Source organism: Ranitomeya imitator, chromosome 1 (genome assembly GCF_032444005.1).
Source record: "Ranitomeya imitator isolate aRanImi1 chromosome 1, aRanImi1.pri, whole genome shotgun sequence".
Lineage (NCBI taxonomy): Eukaryota > Metazoa > Chordata > Amphibia > Anura > Dendrobatidae > Ranitomeya > Ranitomeya imitator.
In genome coordinates, this window is record NC_091282.1 from 1,197,097,319 (window position 1) to 1,197,118,716 (window position 21,398).

Sequence of the window (21,398 nt, forward strand, 5' to 3'; positions counted from 1 at the left end):
CCATGAGATCATAATTTTGTGGTCCTAATATTTGCCCTGGCAATTCATGACCAAATAGCGGCCTTAGAGTCTGCCGGCTGTAGTAATCTGTTCAGAAGTTAGAGATATTTAGGTGGTAAAAATACACATTTTCATTTCTGTCATACCACTTTGCATTAATTCCTGCAAAGCACCTGAAGGGTTAATAAACTACCTGACAGCAGTTTTCAATATGTCAGGGGGTTCTGTTTTTAAAATGGTATCACTTTTGGGGGTTTCCCAATATATGGGACCCCTAAAGGCACTTCAAACATGGATAGGTCCCTAAAAAAATAAATTTTGTAAATTTCTATGAAAAAAAAGAAAAATTGCTGCTACATTTTTAAACCTCCTAAAATGCTAACAAAATAAAATAACATTTTACAAATGGTGCTGATGTAAAGCAGATATGTGGGAAATATTATTTATTAATGTTTTTCTATGGTATGACTATCTGGATTAAAGGGATAATCATTCAAAGTTTGAAAATTGTTAATTTTTTTAAATTTTTCTCAAATTTCTGATATTTTTTTATAAATAAACACAAAACATATTGACCTACATTTATCATTATCATAAAATATAATGTGTCACGAAAAAACATTCTCAAAATCACTGGGATTTGTTGAAGCGTTCCAGAGTTATTACCACATACAGTGACAATGGTCAGATTTAAAAAAATTGGCTCCGTCACTAAGGGGTTAAAACTAAAAATTGTGTATGTGTTTGTTCTTTGCAGCTGTAAACGTACCCACAACCTCGAAGATGGAAAGTATTTTTTTGATTGTGTTACTTTGTGTATGCCAGAGTGCAGGAACAGAGCCTGTCAGGTGTTTGGGAAAGCTGGGTGGCATGTATGCTACTGTATTACCCAGGCCTATCAAAACGGCGACTGGTGGCAGCAAGAAGTGCGGTGGTTGTTCACGACTCTGACAAAGATGAAAGAAATGATAGCACGACACGACCATTCTGCAAAAAGGGATTTTATCTAATTGTCTCTTTTACACTCATTTTCTTCTTTATTTTCCTGGATAAAGGAGAACATCGAGTCCATGGACGTGTAGATTTCACGACGGCATCACGCAGGCTCGGGAGGTCCCGCTTCTTGCTGCCTGATAAGCCGCCATCCTGTGCGCCGCTTCTCTCGACACCACTCCGTTCCGCAGCAGCTGCGCCTGGCGCTCCCGGCTCTCCTCCAGCTCCTTCCAGTGCTTCTCTTCATAGGAGTCCTGGAAGGAAAAGGATTTCACTGATAAAGATCCACAAAAGTAGCACACGGGGGACGGTGAAATGTGTAACACCCAATAAATGTCAAAAATGCACCCGCTTCTTCCACATTCAGCAAATAAAAGATTTGTATAGTGTCATAAAAAATGAAAAAATTTAACAATTTTTTTTTTTTTTTTAAGAAATTACGGACAGATTTCAATATCTCTGTTGCTGTTCAAGTTTCATTTATTACAAGCCGAGTTCTTGAAAACTGTAATTATTGTATTGCGACAATTTTAACTTTTCATTATAAAAAAAGAACAAACTTTACTTGCTGAAATTGAAGAGCCACTCTAGGGCGCGGGTTACTCTTCTGTACACGGAGATGCTCTGGAGGCAGATTCTCGGAAAGATCTATGTCCGGCCCATAGATCTTAACTGTTCATTTACCTATTAAGAAAAATGTGGATATCTCTGGACTAAAACATCAGATCGCAGATATCAAGGTATCATTTTATTCAGTTTCCTATGTCCTACGTGACCATATAGACGGCTTTGGAGGGTTGATCCTACTGACAGATGCCTTTTAATACTTGTCAGTGGTACAAGGAGACGACTTCGGCCCTAAAATAACAAGGAGAATATAGATTGCTTATCATAAGGTGATATTTATTCATCTCCGATCAATGTGTACAGACGATATCCGACGTTTCGGCCGATTTGGCCTTTGTCAAGGCTTTCCGCCAGGCGTGGAGGTCGGCGAAACTAAAGTGGGTCAAGTAAGTGCGGGACTAGCAGCTCGTTATAGATAACCTTGACAGAGACCAATTCGGCCGAAACGTCAGATATTGCCTGCACACATTGGCCATGGATGATTAAATATCACCCCATGAACAGCAATCTATGAGCTCCTTGTTATCTCAGTGGTGAAGTTGTCTCCGTATACCGCTGACAAAAGTATTAAAAGGCATCTGTCAGTAGGATCAACCCTCCTAAGTCGTCTATATGGTCACGTAGGACATAGGAAACTGAAGAAAATGATACCTTGATTTCTGCAATCTGATGTTTTATTCCAGAGAAATTCATGTGTTTCTTAATATGTAAATGAGCAGTTAAGATCTATGGGCCGGACATAGATCTTCCCAAGAATCTGCCTCCAGAGCTTATTTGATATGAAATGGGGCGTCACCAGTGTGAGACATGTAATGACTGACTTTCTCTTCTGCGGGCAAACTGTAGTTTTTAGAAGATCCCTTAAACATAAACTGATCACAAAGTTCTCCCAGATGGGACACTCAGCGATTAGCTCTAATCTATGGGGAAACCATTCAGTAAGTATTAACTGTTACTAGAGGACCACCACAGAGGGAATTAAGCATTACTCACAGTCCATCAAACTGAATAAAGGCATAACAGAGATGCAATCAAATCACTGGACATGCCTGTGAAGGAAGTTCAGGAACCTATAGTGCTGGTAGAATGAAGAGGAACCGCTCACTCAAAAGACTGGTTGGCAAGTTAAACAGCATAAAAATCAGTATAGTTACTGGACATATTAGGCTCATATCTGCACCAAAAGCAGTTTTCAATTTATTGTGGGGAATGAGGATAGCAAGACCAATACTTTTCTACAGGAATTTTGAAAAAAGGACTAGAACGCTTTAACGTCGCGCCCACGTGAAGCTCAGCAGCCCAGTCCTATGCCGCCCTCTTACTTTGATGGTATTACGTTGGGGGTGCAGCTTTAAGGTTTCCGCCTGTGTCTTGCGCTCGGTTATTTTCTTTTCGAGCTTCCGCTGCAGTTCGGTGACACGATCATTGTTTGCTACGGCAGTTTTTTCAACCTGAGATTTAGACTTTTTCTCTTCCAGCCTGTCAAAAAGATAAATGAAATAAAACAGATCTAGCATATACTTCAATAAAAATAATAAAAAAAACAGATGAAAAAGTGTATTTATATTCTACTCCTATTAAAGCAAGGTTGTTTTCATCAGGTGAGGGCTCACACACAGCCGCGTATCTTGGGCCGTCACGCGGGTGATTCATTGTCACACTTAACGCTGAGTCGGCAGCTGAAGTGGAAAATTACATTCCCTGCCTGTGAAAATGAACATTCGCAGAGAACAAGCTTTCCCGGCCTTCCCTTTATCTGTCCGGAAAATATTTGCTCATTTTAGGACTTTTTTGGAGACCTCAGAGATCACTTCATAAATCAGGAGCAATTTTCTGCATGATGGATAGATATATATTACATAGATACTGGTGTTTCTCACAGAATTAGAATATCATCAAAAAGTTAATTATTCATTACAAACAGAGTGATCTATTCCAAGTGTTAATGTTGGTGATTATGGCTTACAGCCAATGAAAACCCAAAAGTCATTATCTCAGTAAATTAGAATACTTTATAACACCAGCTTGAAAAATGATTTTAAAATCGGAAATGTTGTCCTACTGAAATGTATGTTCAGTAAATGCACTCAATACTTGGTCAGGCTCCTTTTGCATCAATTACTGCATCAATGCAGTGTGGCATGGAGGCGATCAGCCGGTGGCACTGCTGAGGGGTTATGGAAGCCCAGGTTGCTTTGATAGCAGCCTTCAGCTCTTCTGCATTGTTGGGTCTGGTGTCTTTCATCTTCCTCTTGATAATACTCCGTAGATTCTCTATGGGGTTAAGGTAAGGCGAGTTTGCTGCCAATCGAGCACAGTGATACTGTTGTTTGTACACCAGGTATTGGTACTTTTGGCAGCGTGGACAGAGGCCAAGTCCTGCTGGAGAATGACATTTCCATCTCCAAAATCTTGTCAGCAGAGGGAAGCATGAAGAGCTCTAAAAGTTCCTGGTAGACGGCTGCGCTGACTTTGGTCTTGATAAAACACAGTGGACCTACACCAGCAGATGACATGGCTCCCCAAACCATCACTGATTGTGGAGACTTCACACTAGACCTCCAGCAGCTTGGATTGTGGCCTCTCCACTCTTCCTCCAGACTCTGGGACCTCAATTTCCAAATTAAATGCAAAATTTAACTTTTATCTGAAAACACCTTGGACCACTGAGTAACAGTCCTGCTCTTTTTCTCCTTGGCCCAGGTAAGACGCTTCTGGCGTTGTCTATTGGTCATGAGTGGCTGACACAAGGAATGTGACACTTGTAGCCCATGTCCTGGACACGTCTGTGTGTGGTGGCTCTTGAAGCAATGACTCCAGCAGCAGTCCACTCCTTGTGAATCTACACCAGATTTTTGAATGGCTTTTTCTTAAAAATCCTTTCAAGGCTGCAGTTATCCCGGTTTTCCTTCCACTCAACCTTCCATTAATATGCTTAAATACAGCACTCTGTGAACAGCCGGCTTCTTTACCAATGACCTTTTGTGGCTTCCCCTCCTTGTGGAGTATGTCAATGACTGCCTTCTGGACATGTGTCAAGTCGGCAGTCTTCCCCATGATTGTGGAACCTACTGAAACAGACTAAGGGACCTTTTTAAACGCTTGGGAAGCCTTTACAGGTATTTTTGGTAATTATTCTAATTTACTGAGATAATGACTTTTGGGTTTTCATTGGCTGTAAGCCATAATCATTAACATTAAGAGAAATAAACGCTTGAAATAGATCACTCTGTTTGTAATTACTCCATATAAGTTTCAATTTTTGTATTGAAGAACTGGAATAAATTAACTTTTTAATGATATTCTAATTTTCTGACCAGCACCTGTAGATAGATAGATAGAAGGAAGGAATGATGGAAGGATGGATGGAAGGAATGATGGAAGGAATGATGGATGGAAGGATATATAATAGATAGGCAGTTCCAACCACATTGCTGCAGTAATGCCCTGGTCCCAGGGTTGCCAACTGTCTAGAAATTCCAGGACAGTCCGTAAAAATAGGGCCCTTTTTTGATGTGTCCGTAAAAAAAATAAAAGGCAAGACGTCCATGAGGTTTTTAATACTGAAGACATTTACAAATTATTTTGACTGTAATTACCATCACTCAGTTCACAGTGACTGCAACCAGTTTCTTCTGGGCTGCAGACATGGATCTGGTAACAACCCATCCAATCCACACAGGCAAAGAATTCAAACCATAGATGTGCACGGAGAGCATGCATACAGGCCATGAAGGTTGAGTGCCTAACTTAATGTAGAAAAATATTTAGAATTGAGAGTCCTCAGTGGTTGATACCTTTTAATGGCTAACTGAAAAGATGGTAACAAATTGCAGCTTTCGAGACTACATAGGTCTCTTCATCAGGCAAAGACCTGAAGAGACCTGAGTAGTCTCGAAAGCTGCAATTTGTTACCATCTTTTCAGTTGGCCATTAAAAGGTATCAACCAGTGAGGACTCTCAATTCTAAATATTTTTCTATCCACTGGCTAACACGGTACCAAGATATATTTCTTTCCTGTAACTTAATGTATTCTTTGAAGCAACTGTACTTGCTGATTTCAGGTCTTTCTTTAGTACTCCACAGGTGGCCCTTGGGTCTTAAACAACTTTTCTGATAATTCTTTTCTCTCTTCTGTCTGAAATCTTGCGGCAAGCACCTGGTCATGGCCGGTTTATGGTGGAATGATGATCTTTCCACTTCCGAATTATGGCCCCAACAGTGCTCACTGGAACCTTCAGTAGTTTAGAAATTCTTCTGTAACCGATGCCATCAGTATGTATTGTAGCAATAAGGTTGCAAAGGTCTTGTGACAGATCACTGGTTTTACTCATCATGAGTTGTTTCCTGTGTGGCACTTTGGTAATGAGACACCTTTTTATAGACTATTAGTTGAACCAGCTGATATTATTTTTCATTACATGGCAGGACTGTTTTCTAATTACTGATAGATTTCAGCTGGGGTCATGACTTTTTGCACATCTCTTTCTTCATGTGTTCAATACTTTACCTGTGTCGTTTCTCATTATTGCACAAGGGGGTGTGAGGAAGCGAGTCTTTATACTCGCGAAACGTACGTCGGGTTTGCGTTCACATCGTGGACAAGAGGAGACACAATATGGGTAGTTAACCCTTCATTTATTGATGCATATCTTATGCTACTTATGTCTGATACATTGTATTTGTTTTTAGCAATGCATGCTAGCACTAAACATGGTGATAGATCTAGGTGAAACTGATTAGTCTTGGTACAAACAAGTGACTAACTGATTGTCCTACCTGTTTAAGTTACATTGCTTATGCGCATTGCTTTTTACATGTACATGTAAAATTATTTAGCATAATATGTTGTCCTGATCCACCCTGTGACTGTTACTACTCTTTTTTGGGATCACACTATTTTATCATATTCTATTATAGGTAATTGTATTTAGTCTGTGGTAAATATCTACCCTTAATAAAATATTTATATTTTGAGATACATTATGACTTAAGTTCTCCTCATATTCAATTGATCTTTTAGAGTCTGTATTTTTTTTATATCTTTGTGTGTTTATATACTGGTGACCTATATAATTAGATTTTCAATTCATTTGGCTAATAAAAGTATGAATTTTTATGGAAAACCAAAAATTGTCTGGGTGACCCTAAACTAACTGTAGTGTAGATAATAGATAGAGAGATAATGGATAGATAAAAGATAGATGATAGAAAGATAGATAATACATAGATGATAGATAGATAGATAATAGATAATAGAGATAGATAGATAGATAGATAGATAGATAATAGATAGATAGATGATAGAAAGATAATAGATAGGTGAGAGATAATAGATAATACATAGATGATAGATAGATAATAGAGATAGATAGATAGATAATAGATAGATAATAGATAGATAGATAGATGATAGAAAGATAATAGATAGGTGAGAGATAATAGATAATACATAGATGATAGATAGATAGATAGATAGATAGATAGATAGATAGATAGATAGATAGATAGATAGATAGATAGATAGGAAATAGATAGATAGATAATAGATAGATATTAGATGATAGATAGATAGATAATAGATAATAGATAGATAATAGATAGATAGATAGATAGATAGATAATAGATAGATATAATATAATATTATATATAATATTTTCCCTCTTTGGACAAACTTTTTTGTAAACTATTTTGCCAACTTTCTCACAGATTCACGTGATATAAATGCCATCTTCACGGTGGGGAAGGTGCGATCAAGAAATGGATCATGCCCTGGACCCTGCATCCCTTGTGGCCACCTCCGATATCTGAAGACCCCTGAGTTTGCACTGTAAGGGTCGGTGTGGCGTGTTTATGGTGAAAGTCCTTGTTGATGCTACAGCCGCCATACTGGAGCACCGCAGATAAAATTCCCGCTCCGTCTTCCCGTCCCGGTGCCGCCAGCGTTTTACCTCTGCACAACATGGCGCCACGTGCAGCTGCGATATGTAAATCTTCTCTTTACGGCTTCAACTGTATTTATTAGTGCAGCTGTACCGAGTCTGCATGTAAATGAGCTGTCGAGAAAATGAGCTAATTACTCCGCCGCTGCTACATAAATCAGGTAATGGGGTGATTTTTACGCGATATTTTAAAATTAGCTGTTTTTTTTTTTTTTACAAAAAACCTTTTAACATAAGTAACGTACTAAGCAATTTAACACCTGAAGATTTGGGTCACTCACCTCCCGGCATGCACGGGGTAATTACAGATCCTTCATTATTGCTCCATATTAAATAAAACATGAACTAAGGAAATAATCAACAAGCACAGAATGATGGGGAGCATACATACGGATCTGTGCGTAGACTCTATACGGCGTATCCAGCCCTTCCCGAGATCCCGGTGTGAACTGAATGTTGTAAGGTTTCATTATTTTCTGGTTTAGATGGAATGTGAAGACTGCAGTCAATCAGTAGCTGCTGACTGGCTGCAGCGGTCACATGAGAACCTGCACCGCAGGAGGAAACCAGCAGTGGACACAGACAGCAGAGCAGAAGGGCAGGGGCTGGTAGGTGAGTATATGTTCTTTTTCTCTCTTAATACTACCATGGGCCATTTTTTACGATTACAAAATGTAGCAGACAATCCCTTTAACTCCTCCTTGTTGTGTCCAATTTTTTTTTCTTGAGGTCAGTATTACAGCGATACCGAACCTACTGGGTGTTATATGTATATATATATATATATATATATATATATATATATATATATATATATATATATATATATATATATATATATATATATATATATATATATATATATATATATATATATATATATATATGAAGTTTTGATTATATTTTACAGAATTTTGGGGAGAGATGCCAAAAAATGGCAATTCTGCAGCTTAGAACTTTTTTTTTGCTTTATGGCGTATGATGTAGGGGGTTACATAACACAATTTTTCGGTAGATTTGCTAATACCAAACATCTAAATATATATATTTTTTATTTTTCAAATATATATTTTTTTTATAATGGGATAGAGGCAAATCAAACTATTACGTTTTTGCTTTTTAATCTTTTTAAAAAGTTTTTTTGTTTTACTTTTTACGGTCTTTTTTTTTTTTGTTGGCCCTTATTTGGATCTTTAACCTGCTCATTTCTATCCCTCCTCCTCCTCGGTTTCTGGCATCTCTTGTAGTCGAGTGCCATTCTTTTAATTGTTCAGAGACATATTTAAGCAATTCTAGACTCCTGCAAGGTGTAAGATCATCTCTCTTAATTCCCAGGTTGGGCATTAAGGGTCTTAACCCATTTTTGATGGACAGCGCTTGGACTTATCAGTTTTGTGTCTGTAACTTGGCATCTAGGCATAAAAGGAAGAAGATATTGATAAATTACAGGATGACTAGGATAAATTTGAGAATCCATGTGTCAGGTGAGGTTCAATGTGGATAAATGTATAATTATGAATCTGGGCAATAATCTGTGGGCACCATATGTTCTAGTCGGAGTAAAACTAGGAGAGTCACTTGTGGCGAAGGATCTGGGTGCACTTGGAGATCACAGACTACACAACAGCACAATGTCAATCAGCAGCTTCTAAATCCAGCAGGATATTGTCAGATATTAAAAGCGGGATAAACTCACTGGACAGGGATGTATTACTACCACTTTACAAAGAGTTAATGTGATCTCATTTGAACCTCATCTCGAATATAAAGTTCAGTTCTGAGCACAAGCTCATAGAAAGGAAACCTGGAGCTAGAAAAGGTACAAAGTAGAGCCAAAAAAACTGATAATGAGCATGGAGGGTCTTAATTATGAGGAAAGATCTATTTAATCTTCAGAAGAGAAGTCTACAGGGGACAATCTTCAGAGGACACAAGGCTTCTATACTCTTCAGAAGAGAGGTCTACAGGGGACAATCTTCAGAGGACACAAGCTTCTATACTCTTTAGAAGAGACGTCTACAGGGGACAATCTTCAGATGACATAAGCTTCTATAGTCTTCAGAAGAGATGTCTACAGGGGATAATCTTCAGAGGACACAAGGCTTCTATATTCTTCAGAAGAGACATTTACAGGGACAATCTTCAGAGGGCATAAGCTTCTATAGTCTTCAGAAGAGACGTCTACAGGGGACAATCTTCATAGGACACAAGGTTTCTATACTCTTCAGAAGAGACGTCTAGAGGGGACACTTCAGAGGACATAAGCTTCTATACTCTTCAGAAGAGACGTCTACAGGGGACACTTCAGAGGAAATAAGCTTCTATAGTCTTCAGAAGAGAGGTCTACAGGGGATAATCTTCAGGGGACATAAGCTTCTATAGTCTTCAGAAGAGACGTCTAGAGGGGACACTTCAGAGGACATAAGCTTCTATAGTCTTCAGAAGAGACATCTACAGGGGACAATCTTCAGAAGACATAAGCTTCTATAGTCTTCAGAAGAGACGTCTACAGGGGACAATCTTCAGAGGACACAAGGTTTCTATACTCTTCAGAAGAGACGTCTACAGGGGACACTTCAGAGGAAATAAGCTTCTATAGTCTTCAGAAGAGAGGTCTACAGGGGATAATCTTCAAGGGACATAAGCTTCTATAGTCTTCAGAAGAGACGTCTATAGGGGACACTTCAGAGGACATAAGCTTCTATAGTCTTCAGAAGAGACATCTACAGGGGACAATCTTCAGAAGACATAAGCTTCTATAGTCTTCAGAAGAGACATCTACAGGGGACAATCTTCAGAGGACATAAGCTCTGTAATCTTCAGAAGAGACGTCTACAGGGGACAATCTTCAGAGGACACAAGGTTTCTATACTCTTCAGAAGAGACGTCTACAGGGGATAATCTTCAGGGGACATAAGCTTCTATAGTCTTCAGAAGAGACGTCTACATGGGACAATCTTCAGAGGACATAAGCTTCTATAGTCTTCAGAAGAGACGTCTACATGGGACAATCTTCAGAGGACACAAGGCTTCTATAGTCTTCAGAAGAGATGTCTGCAGGGGACAATCTTCAGCGGACACAAGGATTCTATACTCTGCAGAAGAGATGTTTACAGGGGACAATCTTCAGAGGTCACAAGGCTTCTATACTCTTAAGAAGAGACGTCTACAGGGGACACTCTTCAGAGGACATAAGCTTCTATACTCTTCAGAAGAGACGTCTACAGGGGACACTCTTCAGAGGACATAAGCTTCTATACTCTTCAGAAAAGACGTATACAGGGGACATGATTACGGTAACTTATACAAGTACATAAATGGCCCATACAAAAAGAAGAACAAATGCTGTTTCAAGTAAAACCCCCTCAAAAGTTAATGGGACACTCCCTCCATCTTAAGCAAAGAAGGTTAAATCTCCAGAGGACACAAGGCTTCAATACTCTTCAGAAGAGAAATTTACAGGGGACATGATTAACTTGTACAAGTATATAATTGGCTCATACAAAAGGATGGACAAAAACGGTTTCATGTAAAACTCCTGAAAAGTTAATATGTCACTCCCTCCGTGTGAAGTAAGAAAGGTTCAATCTCCAGAGGACACAAGGCTTCTATACCATGAGAACTATTAATCTCTAGAACAGCCGACCTCAAGAGCTGCTGACAGCAGGAACCTTTAGGACTTAAAAAATCCTTAGATACTTTTATAAAAAAAATAAATAACATAAATGCTTATATACATGTATAAAGTTCTTGTTCTGAATGTTGATCCATTTGATCGACATTTGTGATCAGGCTGTATCATGTATTATGGTTGTATCTATAACCCTTGATATTTTCCCATCCCTCGGTTGAACTTGATGAACATCTATCTTTTAATTGATCAACTATGTAACCAGGAAGGAAAGTGGAGATTAGCAGGTGTGCTCCTTATAAAGGCTAGAAGCTATTGTGTAGTATCTACCAGAATGGAGAGCATCGCGCAAGGTGGCCTGAGCTGTGGGAAATAAGGAGCATTGGAGCTTTAGATAAGGTTTTTATTAGTACCAAGGCATTTTGACGCCGGACCAATGCCTTTCTCAAGGTCAAAAGAACAGATGACTGTTTAGGATCTAGCTGCAAACCTGATTTCCACTCAAAAAAGTAGCATTTATAGCAGAAGTCGCAGGACTTCAAGGACCTCAGACCTCAATGGAAATGACGGACACCACACTGACCTGAGGAGAGCGGCTTTGCCTTGGGCAACTCTGTGGAGAGAGATCTGCTCCAGTGTATCCAGAAGATACTGCTGTTTTGACTGCTTTTCCTCAAGGATCTGATCTCTCTTTTCCTCCTCGGCTTTTCTTTGAGCTTCTTTTAGTAAAGCTAGACGTTCCCGGAGCTCCACTACGGACATCTCACAGTTCAGCCCATGCCCCGCAGTCTGAAGAGCACAGTAAGCCACAGACCAAAATATTAGTGTCCATGAAGAGCCATGAAAAATCTTACAATTGTGATTTTTTGTTACTCGAGGTAAACCCTAATTCTGTGAGTAATACCATCAAGAAGGCCTATCGGCACTCACCTGTGTTAGATCCACAAACTTTTGTCTAATGATTGGCACTGACTCCATGGCTCGTATCTCACGGATCAGCTCAAATTTCCTCCTCAGCTCCTCTTGTGCCTCCTCTAAGGCCTGGCGTAACAACTCCCGACTCTCCTCCGCTACTTCTTGTACTAGAGTGAGATAAAACCAGGTCGTAATTACAGATAGTGGTCTCCGAGAAGACGACGTGACAAAAGAACAGATCATCGTTAACGTTTCATTGACGGCTATTCTTCCCGAATCTGCTATTCACGAGCGTGATCAGACTGTGGAATGTGTTCTCAATGGCTGACTTTGCTATTTTTGTGTATAAGTGGCTGCAGTTTATTCCTGTATGTATCTAAGTACACTAGTTATGGTAGAAGGTCTTGCGGATGCTCCTGGGCACCCAGCTCCAGGCACACATACCACCGCCACCTCCTGAAGGGAGACGTCTTCGGTAAAGGTAACACCCCTGAAGCGGGACTGAAGTTCTGAAGCGTCAGCCTGACCTAATTCTTCTATTATCACGTACCTATTTGCTGCTTGTACTTCTGGAGCTTCAGTCTTGCCTGTTTAGTGTTTTTGTGTCCCTCAGACACTTGCTCTACGAGGTCCCTCATCTCCTTCTCTTCTTGCAGACGTTTCATGGCGTATTCCCGCATCAGCTTCTCTGTCTAAAGACCAAACAATCAGATGATTATAAAAAGCGCAAAGTGAAGACAATCTAACTATCCATGTGCCCGGAGCTCCATGGTCTACGTCCGCAAGCTTCACTTGGGAGTAAAGGCCCCGCAGTCATTAGATGGGTGTTGCTCCCCCGATTTTCTCAGCCGAGTGCTCCTGTGTTTTCAATGCGAGACACCCCTTGTAGTGTCCCATGTCCATGCAGGACAAAAAGGATCGGCCACTGGAGTTCCAGTCTTCCAATCTTCTTCCTCCCCGACATCATCCATCGAGGGAAAGTCAGAAAGTTTTCACACAGATTAGGGTTCCGATTTTTTGCTCTGAGTTTTTTTCACGCATACTCATGTTTTCTATGGAGTCTCTGCACATATGTGATCTTTTCCTCTGACCGAGAGGACCACGGAAAATATCTGAGATGTCAGATTTTGATCCGAGCATCAGATGAGAATCGGCAATGCAAGTCAATGGGACCGTGAAAAACACCCTACAGCACTCGGGTGATATCCGAGTGCGGCCGACTTACGCGGACTGTCAGAAAGGAGAAGGTGGAGAAAGTTTTTATTTTTTTTTTCTCTCCACGTTTGAGATAAAACTGATGACACTCGGATAAAACTCTTATTAGATCAGAGTAATCGGTCCGTTTTTCTCATACGTGGAATATAGTGTTGTCTGAAGGAGGCCTTAGACTGTCATATCGGGGGGGTTCAGCCGACTTTAGTCTAATGTACACGGAGGTCTTAATCGTGGGACAGGTAACAGGGGACGATTCCCCTCTTTCCATTAAAAAAACATGCTCAATAGAATCAAGTATGCACAGTATATGTTTGTGCTGGGTTATTGGGATATTTGCCTAATGAAAGAACGTTGGGCGATGGCTATCTGATAAAATGGTTATTCCCATCTTCATAAACTGGGTATTGTTCTTGTAAATACAAGCACTTTTGCTATTTACTGCTTATTAAAATTTGTAGCCGTTCTTGAGATATTAAATGTTTCTTTTATTTAGCACTCGTTGCCTAGGAGACCGACCACTGCTGCTGTCTAGCCTATAAGCACTGCGACTGAAGCTGACCTGGGATTAGGAGGTAACAGCGTTCTCCAGCGATCCGGGCCAGCTTCAGAGCAGCGATTCCAAGTCCGATAGATAAGAGCTTGTATGTACTGCGCATGTTCTCTTGTCCAGCAGCGGTGGTCGGTCTCCAAGGCAATAAGCTGAAAAGTGTTCATATCTCAAAAACGGTTGAAGATTTTAACAAGTGGTGAACTGCAAAATTGCTTGTATTTACAAGCTCTATCCGACAATATACTGTCACGGATGTGTCGGAGGGTGCAGACCATTACACTGCATCTGTCCGCAGAAGGTCTCGGTTGTTTGCTTTGCAGACTAGCACCTCATTAGGGGAGGTGGCCACTAATGACCACACCTGGATCTGGGTGTTTATAACTCCCTACTTCCTGTTGGGAGGTGCGGGTGTTATTTCCATTCCACCCTTGTCAAGGTTTGGAGCTACAGCAGTCGGCTATCTTCCTGTCTGGTGCTTCCTCTCTGAGTCTGCTCAAAGATAAGTGTTCCCCCCAGTTTGTCTATCCCAGTTGTCTGTAGTGTAGTGGGGATTGACTAGCGAACATAATAATAAATAAATAAATAAATCTTTATTTTTATATAGCGCCAACATATTCCGCAGCGCTTTACATTTTGCACACATTATCATCACTGTCCCCAATGGGGCTCACAATCTAAATTCCCTATCAGTATGTCTTTGGAATGTGGGAGGAAACCGGAGTACCCGGAGGAAACCCACGCAAACACGGAGAGAACATACAAACTCTTGTCCTGGGTGGGATTAGAACCCAGGACTCCAGCGCTGCAAGGCTGCAGTGCTAACCACTGCGCCACAGTGCTGCCCCTTCCCTATGCAGGTCTTACCGCTAGGGTCTGGAAGGTCTTACGTATCCTGCTCGGCGATAGGTGCGAAACCTATTTAGGGTCTTATAGGGCACACAGGGTGATGTAAGTTCTGCCTAGGGGAAGATGGGAATAACCCTTTAAAAAAGCCCCTGACTGATAGACAGTCTACAGGTTAAGTCCATTGTTGGAATTTTTTAAGGAGGCAGAATTTATGATTTCACTTTATCGTCAGTGACAAAATAAGGTTTCATTTTTCTGTTACCTCCTATATTCACAAATGTATGCCCCCCCTACATCTTCCTTTATTGTTGCAGTAAACCCCTAATGGATTAACAACCCTGCGGGTTACAATCGCCCTGCGGGTTACGGTCGCCCTGCGGGTTACCATCGCCCTGCGGGTTACAGTCGCCCTGCGGGTTACGATCGCCCTGCGGGTTACAGTCGCCCTGCGGGTTACGATCGCCCTGCGGGTTACGATCGCCCTGCGGGTTACGATCGCCCTGCGGGTTATAGTCGCCCTGCGGGTTACGATCGCTCTGTTGGTTACGATCGCCCTGCGGGTTACAATCGCCCTGCGGGTTACAATCGCCCTGCGGGTTACAATCGCCCTGCGGGTTACAGTCGCCCTGCGGGTTACAGTCGCCCTGCGGGTTACAATCGCCCTGCGGGTTACAGTCGCCCTGCGGGTTACGATCGCCCTGCGGGTTACAGTCGCCCTGCGGGTTACGATCGCCCTGCAGGTTACAGTCGCCCTGCGGGTTACGATCACCCTGCGGGTTACAGTCGCCCTGCGGGTTACGATCGCCCTGCGGGTTACAGTCGCCCTGCGGGTTACGATCGCTCTGTTGGTTACGATCGCCCTGCGACTATTCACGGCTTTTATTTATGCCTCTCAGCACTGACATCTTACCCTTAAAAATCTGCCCACTTCTACATCTCACCTCCTCTTTCTTTATTAGGACCTTTTTCTTGTTCTCCTGGATGAGGTTCTGCCGCGCCAACACGGCTTCCTCACGGCTCAGTTTTCCTTCCAGACGCCGGCACTCTATATCTGCTAGTTGTCTTTCCAGGTCCTTTGCCAGCATTTGCCGCTGCCATTCTAGAAACTCACTTGGATCCCGCGCGCCATCAATCAGCTTCTCTATTCTGGAAAGCATAGTGCAAATCAGCAGAAACTGTTGGGTAACAACAAAGGCATCGACTGTGTCAGGAGTTGCCAAACTAGGCAGCTGCCTAAGGCACGCAGTCCATTAAGGGATCTACTGAGAACAAAATCAACCAGAGGCAAACTATACCTAATATTTGTCTTCTTCTTCTGACTTGGCTCACAAGAGAATTTACTCCCTCCCGATACCTCTCTTTCCCCTCTATGCAGAAAGCACATACATGCCTCTGTTTGCAGATGTTGGAGCCAGATGGTGCCCATTGGTCAAAGGTGAACTCGGCTGATTTCTGATGACCCACTAACAGTGGCGGCACCGCCTCTGTGCCGCAGTACATGACCCTCCTCTGCATACTCTACCTGTTCAGCTCTTCCTCTACCTGCCGCTGATATAGCGCGCCCTCTCTCAGTATGGCTGCCGCATTCAGTCTCACTGGGACGTTGTCCACCTGAAAGGGAAAAATATGGAAGATAACGCTCTCCAATCAATATGCTCCCTTCACCTGCCCACCTGGGGCCCCCCTGTGCACAGAAGGCCACCACCGCTCCATATCTGTGCCCACTGTCAGCACAGAGCTCAGGACTAGCTGTACACATCTGTACGCAGAGAGCTCCCCCTAGTGGTAATATCACATAATAACGGTTACACTTTTTTTTCTCAAGAGGCTGGTGATGAGCCACCAGTCCCCATCGGACTCCATGTACTCCTGGTCACGAGGACGATTAGTAGATGTTCCTCTTAAAAGAACGACATTTCCTGAAGCGGTTTACGTTTGAAAATCTTCAATGAAAATTGAAAAGTAAAACTGTAGTGTGAACATACCCCTACGGGTAAGTGCACGTAAAGTTTTCTGAGGAGTCTTCTGGAACGAGCCCAAACTGGTTGAAGTGGTTTTACACTAGAAACTCATCGTCTTTAACCACTTCAAAACAACTCTGTGCACAGAGCCCTAGACTCACCTTCTTTATTGGAGATGGCTGGATTTTTGTTTTATTAAAGGTCAATTTGTCGTCTTCTTCTTTCATTATTTCTGATAGGACCCGCTGTAGAGACAACAGATAATATAAAAAACTCCATCCAGCCATGAATTCTGACATTTACTCTCACGGTGTGGCGCCACCTGGTGTCCATAGTGTATGGCAGTGAATGTGTCCACCTAATAAGCTGAGTGCTAGTGGCCGCTCAGTCACTCCACCCCACCACTAAGTCTCTTCAGTCATCCCCTGTTCACTGGAGAGCAGGCACTGGAAAACGTGTTCTCCCTATATGTCAGGAAAGTAGCACAGTCGGCACAGTATTTGGCAGAATAGCTGAGAACACTGCTTTTGTAGGGGAATTAAGAAAGAACTGCATTGTCAACTGCCAGAGGGGGAAGGAGACTGATTTTGTACAGACCTGCCCACAAAAAAAATCACTAAGAGGGACAAATGGAAAATCAAAACTATTGGAAAGGATTGCTAGTTTTATTTTAAATAGTTCCTGTCACCATGTCATAAGTGTCCATTATTTTCTCTTATTTTATTCCTGCTGCTCCCCTTTTTTTTTAAATCCGCTATATGGTTCAAGAGATATGGGCCTTTTTAGAGGTAATTTTTGCTGCTCACCAGATCCTCAGGGGCGTGTCTTTAGGCCGCTATGCATAATTACCCAGTGAGCCACGCCCCCTCAAAAATGAGCACTAAATAAAAAGCCCTATATCTCTGGAACCATATGGCGGATTTAAAAAAAAATTAAAAACGGAGAATTCTGGTGATCAGCGAGAACAAAATTAGAGCAAATGCTGGCCATTTTTAATCTGCTGACAGATACTCTTTAAGGGTTGTCCTAGCAGTCAGAATCCACTGATCAGTGAGTGACAGCATGCTCTTTACAGGGCTTGTTCCTACCTGCTGATGACACTGCTGCATTTCACCAAGCCACATCAGGAGACAGGAGGCACTTACCTTGGTCTTCTCCGACTTCTCGGGGTTGGCGCAATTGAACTGTGCAATGTTTGCTTCCATTAACAGCTCCTGAAATGAAGAATGAGAAGATAATATTCACATCATAAAGACAGAAGTCATAGCAAAATCCCCCCGCTAAGGATGCACCTTGTATCAGCCAGAGAGGAGAGTCACTGCAAAGGGAGGTTCCTGCACTGGCAGACCGGGCACAAAGTTACTTTTTTTATGGCTTCTGAGCAAAACAGAGACAACTAACTGAATACAAGTGATATGAACTGACCGCAATGTGTGATTGGATGGTTTATTACTGAAATAAAGTCAATGACACATTTATTACGCTAGATCACTAGAACTTTTGCAACATAAAAAAAAAAAAATCTTAAGCCCCTGTGATGTACAATTTGTCCACTAGATGGCGAAACTCTGAAAGTATTTACAACATGGATGACAATGCAATGTAGGGGCAAACTGGGAACAGGGCAAATCCGGGGGGAGGGGCAAGAAACCCTGAGGGGGGACCCAAACTAACACCCCCGATGGGTCCCACAAATATTCCAAATATCAACAGCTCACAGATTTTGGAGTCATTGATTAGATGCAAGTCTGTAGAAGAGAAATAATGTTTCTTCAGTTTTTTTCTAATTGTTTTAACTTATTTTGCTGTTAACTTTGTTGAATTTTGTTATTTTGATTTGAAAAACTACCCTGCAAGTCCCTCAACTGCTATCTGCCTGACCATCTCCTGCCATCTCTGCCCGACCATCTGCTGCCACTGTGAATGACCATCTACTGTTACCCCGCACGACCATCTGTTAACCTGCACGACCATCTCCTGCCACCCTGCGTGTCCATCTCCTGCCACCCTGCGTGTCCATCTACTGCTACGCTGTGTCCATCTACTGCTACTCTGCGTGTCCATCTATTGCCACCCTGCGTGTCCATCTACTGCTACTCTGCGTGTCCATCTCCTGCCACCCTGCGTGTCCATCTCCTGCCACCCTGCGTGTCCATCTACTGCTACGCTGTGTCCATCTACTGCTACGCTGTGTCCATCTACTGCTACTCTGCGTGTCCATCTATTGCCACCCTGCGTGTCCATCTACTGCTACGCTGTGTCCATCTACTGCTACTCTGCGTGTCCATCTATTGCCACCCTGCGCGTCCATCTACTGCCACCCTGCGTGTCCATCTACTGCTACTCTGCGTGTCCATCTCCTGCCACCCTGCGTGTCCATCTACTGCTACGCTGTGTCCATCTACTGCTACTCTGCGTGTCCATCTCCTGCCACCCTGCGTGTCCATCTATTGCCACCCTGCGTGTCCATCTACTGCTACGCTGTGTCCATCTCCTGCCACCCTGCGTGTCCATCTATTGCCACCCTGCGTGTCCATCTACTGCTACGCTGTGTCCATCTACTGCTACTCTGCGTGTCCATCTATTGCCACCCTGCGTGTCCATCTACTGCCACCCTGCGTGTCCATCTACTGCTACTCTGCGTGTCCATCTCCTGCTACTCTGCGTGTCCATCTCCTGCCACCCTGCGTGTCCATCTATTGCCACCCTGCGTGTCCATCTACTGCTACGCTGTGTCCATCTACTGCTACTCTGCGTGTCCATCTATTGCCACCCTGCGTGTCCATCTATTGCCACCCTGCGTGTCCATCTACTGCTACGCTGTGTCCATCTCCTGCCACCCTGCGTGTCCATCTATTGCCACCCTGCGTGTCCATCTACTGCTACGCTGTGTCCATCTACTGCTACTCTGCGTGTCCATCTATTGCCACCCTGCGCGTCCATCTACTGCCACCCTGCGTGTCCATCTACTGCTACTCTGCGTGTCCATCTCCTGCTACTCTGTGTGTCCATCTCCTGCCACCCTGCGTGTCCATCTATTGCCACCCTGCGTGTCCATCTACTGCTACGCTGTGTCCATCTACTGCTACTCTGCGTGTCCATCTATTGCCACCCTGCGCGTCCATCTACTGCCACCCTGCGTGTCCATCTACTGCTACTCTGCGTGTCCATCTCCTGCCACCCTGCGTGTCCATCTACTGCTACGCTGTGTCCATCTACTGCTACTCTGCGTGTCCATCTCCTGCCACCCTGCGTGTCCATCTATTGCCACCCTGCGTGTCCATCTACTGCTACGCTGTGTCCATCTACTGCTACTCTGCGTGTCCATCTATTGCCACCCTGCGCGTCCATCTACTGCCACCCTGCGTGTCCATCTACTGCTACTCTGCGTGTCCATCTCCTGCCACCCTGCGTGTCCATCTACTGCTACGCTGTGTCCATCTACTGCTACTCTGCGTGTCCATCTATTGCCACCCTGCGCGTCCATCTACTACCACCCTGCGTGTCCATCTACTGCTACTCTGCGTGTCCATCTCCTGCCACCCTGCGTGTCCATCTACTGCTACGCTGTGTCCATCTACTGCTACTCTGCGTGTCCATCTATTGCCACCCTGCGCGTCCATCTCCTGCCACCCTGCGCGTCCATCTCCTGCCACCCTGCGTGTCCATCTACTGCTATGCTGTGTCCATCTACTGCTACTCTGCGTGTCCATCTACTGCCACCCTGCGCGTCCATCTACTGCCACCCTGCGTGTCCATCTCCTGCCACCCTGCACGACCATCCACTGTAACCCTGTGCGTCCATCTACTGCCACCCTGCGTGTCCATCTACAATGCACCTACCTGTCTTCACCTCGGTTTTGGGTCTGCCCTACGCCTATACCGCTGGTCTATCTGTCCTTGTGCTGCCATCCAGCTCAGCAGTGTCAGTGTGGGCAGCTGTACGGGGGACGGTGTTGTGGGTCAGTCAGTGTTTGGCGCGATGACCCCTGTGAATAGCTGAGGTGCCTGTCCAGTGACTGACTTGGGCACAATCATGCTGTATGGACGGATCTTCTGCCGTCTATCGATGATCGCATTAATGGGGCTGCTCCTATTGACAAGCTGCTCCGGTGATTTCACAGCTTTTATAGAGAACAATCGTCCTTGCAGTGTCCCCGTCAGGGCTGCGGTGATCACATCTGCTGACACGCTGCAAAACAGGCACTGACAAAATAATTAACAGGGAGAGGAGCGCGGCAGAGGAGTCTGCGGGATTCCTGGCCATGGGCAGCACTCACCTTCAGCTGGGAGGATGACCGATCCCCATGGGAAGAGCTAGAGGGGGAGAAGGAACATGGGGACCCTGGAGATTGGGGGTCTCAGCACCATTCCGGTCATCATTAAAATTCAGCCAAAAGCATAGACCGGCGATAAACGGGACGGCATCAAAGCAGGCGTGTAGGCTAATTAGTGAACTTTACGGTTTTTTTTTTCTTTACTTATTTCTTGCATTTCTGGAAAGAAAAACTCTGTCCAGACAACCCCTTTAAGAAGCTGCTGCTGGTTTCCTTTGGATTATTTATCTAATAACCTTGTGCCGTGAGCAATAATTTTAATCGTGGACAAAAAAAAAAAAAAAAAAAATCAGCAAAACTCAGCATTGGGCATTGTACGATCTGACAAATGTAATAACATTATTAAAGGGGATGTCCACCGATTGGGAAGGGACAAATG

The 21,398-nt window shown here is 43.4% G+C and overlaps 1 protein-coding gene across 2 annotated transcripts in view; it reads right to left on the reverse strand.

The window, feature by feature from the left end:
* Positions 1–985: 985 nt before the first annotated feature.
* The window catches only part of CFAP99 (cilia and flagella associated protein 99), a 61,613-nt gene continuing 41,200 nt past the window's right edge, over positions 986–21,398 (reverse strand). The window contains exons 8-16 of one of the 2 annotated variants that reach the window (XM_069744871.1): positions 17,828–17,896; positions 16,844–16,927; positions 16,244–16,332; positions 15,663–15,867; positions 12,661–12,802; positions 12,126–12,277; positions 11,779–11,984; positions 2,943–3,099; positions 986–1,247 (exon numbers count right to left, since the gene is read on the reverse strand). In XM_069744871.1, coding sequence (XP_069600972.1) covers positions 1,086–1,247; positions 2,943–3,099; positions 11,779–11,984; positions 12,126–12,277; positions 12,661–12,802; positions 15,663–15,867; positions 16,244–16,332; positions 16,844–16,927; positions 17,828–17,896 — 1,266 coding nt within the window. In that variant the 3' untranslated portion in view covers positions 986–1,085. Of the gene's footprint in view, positions 1,248–2,942; positions 3,100–7,486; positions 7,679–11,778; positions 11,985–12,125; positions 12,278–12,660; positions 12,803–15,662; positions 15,868–16,243; positions 16,333–16,843; positions 16,928–17,827; positions 17,897–21,398 lie in introns of those variants that run through there. The other variant, XM_069744872.1, reaches the window with a different exon arrangement.